The 4,140-nt window shown below is 36.2% G+C and overlaps 1 protein-coding gene across 1 annotated transcript in view; it reads left to right on the top strand.

The window, feature by feature from the left end:
• Positions 1–2,662: 2,662 nt before the first annotated feature.
• The window catches only part of LOC107046119, a gene marked incomplete at its 3' end in the record, with an annotated part of 9,246 nt that continues 7,768 nt past the window's right edge, over positions 2,663–4,140 (top strand). The window contains exon 1 of the mRNA XM_015268631.1: positions 2,663–2,821. Coding sequence (XP_015124117.1) covers positions 2,663–2,821 — 159 coding nt within the window. The remainder of the gene's footprint in view (positions 2,822–4,140) is intronic.

Genomic DNA, 4,140 nt, shown 5'->3' with positions numbered 1-4,140 from the left:
GTCTTCAACTCTGAGTTGAGTTCTATGCTGGGTTATGATATTTATTTTATTTATTTTTATTTATTCCAATAAGCTGCCTTACAGGGACTATGCCCTATGGCAATGGGGCGTACATAAATTTTACATTTCAAAGTGATTAAGTACGCAACGCGAAGTGAGGGAAAGAAAAAAAAATTTCATTACTGAATGCAGAAATTGATTAAGAAAGCACTTAGTTTGCGAACCTTCTTAATTAGGGTTGAATAGAACATTCCATAGCAGGTCACGCAGTTATTATTCTTATAATTATTATTATTATCGTTATTATTATTTTTTTCACTTCGTGCTTTAATATTTTCTACTTAGTTGATAATAACATTTCTTTTAAATTATATACTTGATTTTTTTATTCCCTTTTTTCATTTTAATTCAACTCTTCTGACTGACCATTACACTAAACCTTGACCAAATTAGTTTCTCCCTTTATTTTATTTTAAACAAAATGTTTTTACTCATCATTATTATCAGGCTCAGATATTACCATATTTTATTCTCAATAAATAGTTTGTTCACAAAAGACACTAGCGGCTGTAAGGAATCTATACAATTCGCGATCACAACGGAGATGTGGAACCCATCAAGTGATCTCTCCACTAACTACTCTTGGCGGGCAACCAATGAGATCATTGGATTCTCTTTAATCTCATTTGTTGAGCTCCATCATTGGCTCCCTCCGAGGGATCTCATTGGTTGCCCCCCAAGAGGAGTTAGTTTAGAGATCACTTGGTGGCTCATGCCTGAAACCGGCTGGATTACACACTCGACGCTTCGCGTCTCGTGTCTAATTCAGCCGGTTTCAGGCTTCGTGACATAAAATTTTCTTCAGTACTTGTTGGGAAATTTCGTCCTTAACGTGTGTGGTTACATCACTCGCCTTCGGCTCGTGCTGTAAACCCCACACACGTTAAAGACGAAATTGCCCCACACGTGCTGAAATATACTATTATGAAAATGTCGGAGCTTCATGGCGTTACATAAAAAATGATGAATTTTGGTAACTGTCTTCTTCGGGTCAGTATTGTAACAGAGCAAATTAGTTAGGAAATTCTGTGGCTCGAGCAAAGAGCCAGGGTTAGCGACGGACTCAGTTAATTCGGGTAGCCTATTACTTCTTGGAACGCTGTGAAGGGGACATTTAGTGAAAATTTGTAGAACGGTTTCTAGGTCATTTCTATTATAAACATCACATAGACTCGCAGGGGAGATTCTATGGGAGATGGCCTTAAACGAATAAAGCTAGAATCTGTAAGTGGCGGGCCTGGTCCGAATCATTGAACAAATGTAAGGCCATAGACATCTTACTTCCAAGTACGGCGCAACTTTGACTGACAATAATCTAGGTATTCGAATCTGGATACTCACCGAGTTATGATAACTGTTCAAATCTTCATTCTTCAAGTGAATTGTGAGAGAGTCAATTAAAATATTCTTTTTTTCGGACGAGAAATTCGCACTCAGATTATCCCATAAATATTCTGCACCAATTTTCTGAAGGGTCTGATTGACTGAATAAATCCAGTTGTAATTTACGCACATTTTATGTTGTTTGGGACTCCGATTTTCTGAGATATGTCTAAATAAATGCGAGAGTCTCATAAAACAAATTCTAGGAAGCCTAGATTCGTCTATTTTCAGTATTTTAATGATCCAGCCGAGCGTTAGAGAGGAGACCTTTACCAGGATAGGCGAAAGAGACAGTTCCAATTTGTGCTGGGTTATGATATTCAGGACATGTAATTTCTGTTAATCAATGCTCTATAAAGCCTAAAAATAAAGGTAATTTTCCTGGATGTTATTCATTTTTCGAAATAGGTATATTGTACATTGTACCATGATAGACTACAAGAGACTTTCTTTCGCACCCAATTGAATTCGATGATCTTCCTCTTTCATTGTTCATAATTCATTGAAACTCCTTGTTTCAATCCCTATTATCATTGAGCATCAATTTTATATCTCAAAAGATTTCAGCAGCACTGTAGGACTTCATATTTTACAGCCTAGTAAACAGTATGTCGACAATTTGTCGACAAATTGCCACTGTCCTGTTAAATTTTAGATGGCACTGGCAAAAATTGTTTTCTGGGAGTCTCCAAATCTACAGAAATGACTGCATGGAATTTTTAGTTCCAGCAATGGTTTGTGCAATGAAAGAGGAAGTTCATGAAATTCAATTGGGTGAGAAAAAAGTCTCTTATAATCTGCATGGAACACCAACAATGTAAATCCAGGAAAATTACCTTCATTTTTATTATTTATTTCGCATTGATTTGCAGGATTTTAATCTCCTGTGTGACATGGGAGAAAATTTGACTTTTATTGTTATTCAGAGTTTATTTATTGACGACTGACTTTGTTGAAACCCACGGTGATTGTCTCGGGTACTGCTCGCGAGCTTACGGTGAGTCCGTTCAGGTCAGGATAGGGTCTTCAAGTGACAAAATCGATAGATATTTAACTGGGCTATAATTAGGAAATAATACAAATGAAGATGTTATAGGTTCAGATGCGCGGTGCTAATCGGGATTGATCTAATTGGACTCGGCTGTCCACTTCGGCTCCCTATCGTCTTCTGCCAAACCAAGGGGTCTTAGAGAGAGGCTTCAGCCCCAAAAATGCTAAGATGAGCGTTCTCGCGGTTTTCGCCACCAATATTGTATTAGGATTGTCATTGACAATGCTCCTACACAGTCAAACGATGTCCAAAAGGAAGTCAGGCTCCCGTGTCACGGTGAGAATAGCTTTTAAGCATTTTTGCCAAAACTCAGTCTGCGAAACTAAGGTAAAAATACTAAAATAATATTGTAATACGTGTATTAAAGCATACGCGTTACACCTGAATGTCTTAACCCAGCACAGAATTGAATTCAGAGGTGAAAACAGGAAACAAGACGTGTCACTCTAATCCAAAACTTAGTTTTTGTATAATATCTTGGAATGCAAAGAAGATATGTAGAGAGATTTTTGTAATAGCCTTTTTGGTAGTTTTTATTTTTCCCTACAAGAAAGGTTTGGTAAAAATCATTTTTCCCTATAAGAAAGCGATATTTTGCTTCAATGCTGAGATATTGTAAAAAAAAACTTAGTAGCAACTGAATCTGGACATGATTGTTCAATGAATATCTCTGAATCTACGGTAGATGAAAAAAAGTTCATTAAAGGATTTTTGTAGATCTCATTCTCCTCTATTTGTTTGAGATGAGCATCTAATTTTAGGGTGGATGTGGGAGGTGTTGTTTCAGGATAGGCCGGAAATTGATTAAAGCACTGATTTATAAAACATTACTCTATTTTAGTGGAATCGAGCCAATCCGTTAACCGTAAAATTTACACCTTGTTTTGAACTAGTTTTTTGAGCGTCTCAAATTATTAATACAGAGGTTGATATACTGAATTGTTAAATAATTGTTAAATGTCCTTTATAATTGTCTCTGATAATTCATTGAATTTGAGAAGGTGATGTACTTTCACGTAATGCGTCGATGATGTACTTTGAACGACACGTTGATTCTACAACGGCTGATGATGTACTACTTTTTGGGGTTTTCGGGATCGTCTGACCGCTCAACCGAAAGCTCTCGATGGTGCTCAAGGATTGTCTACAGGGTGTCCCGCAACCGACTTTTTTCCTTCGAGGGTATTGAAGAGGGTGCTTTTTGAAGTGGAAAGTTCCTCTTCCATTTTTGGATCCTAGCATTTTTTTTTGGTCTGACTTTTTTTTTGAATTGAACTACTAATTTCAGGGACGAATATTTTTTTTTTATAATTCTTCAATTTTTTTTGTTTTTTTTTAAAATGCGACATGACCCTGAAACTGAACTTATAGCACGGAATGTACTCGCGAAAAAAATTAGTATGATCCACAATTACTTCCGATTGTTCTTAGTTTTTCCAATTATGTTAATAATTGATGAGTAATTAACTATTTAGGGCTAAATTTATTTTATTAATCCCTCGCCTTCGGCTCATGCTGCAAACCTCATATTCGCCAGAAAAGTTTTTTTCGGCCTAATGACGAAATATACTATTATTTTATTTATTATTATTCTTTTTTTTATAATTGAATCTTGCTTTTTTTACATACAGCACAGAGGCATGCAC

Source organism: Diachasma alloeum, unplaced genomic scaffold, assembly GCF_001412515.2.
Source record: "Diachasma alloeum isolate Michigan unplaced genomic scaffold, Dall2.0 Dall_scaffold_01210, whole genome shotgun sequence".
NCBI lineage: Eukaryota > Metazoa > Arthropoda > Insecta > Hymenoptera > Braconidae > Diachasma > Diachasma alloeum.
This window is presented reverse-complemented; position numbering and strand designations above follow the sequence as displayed.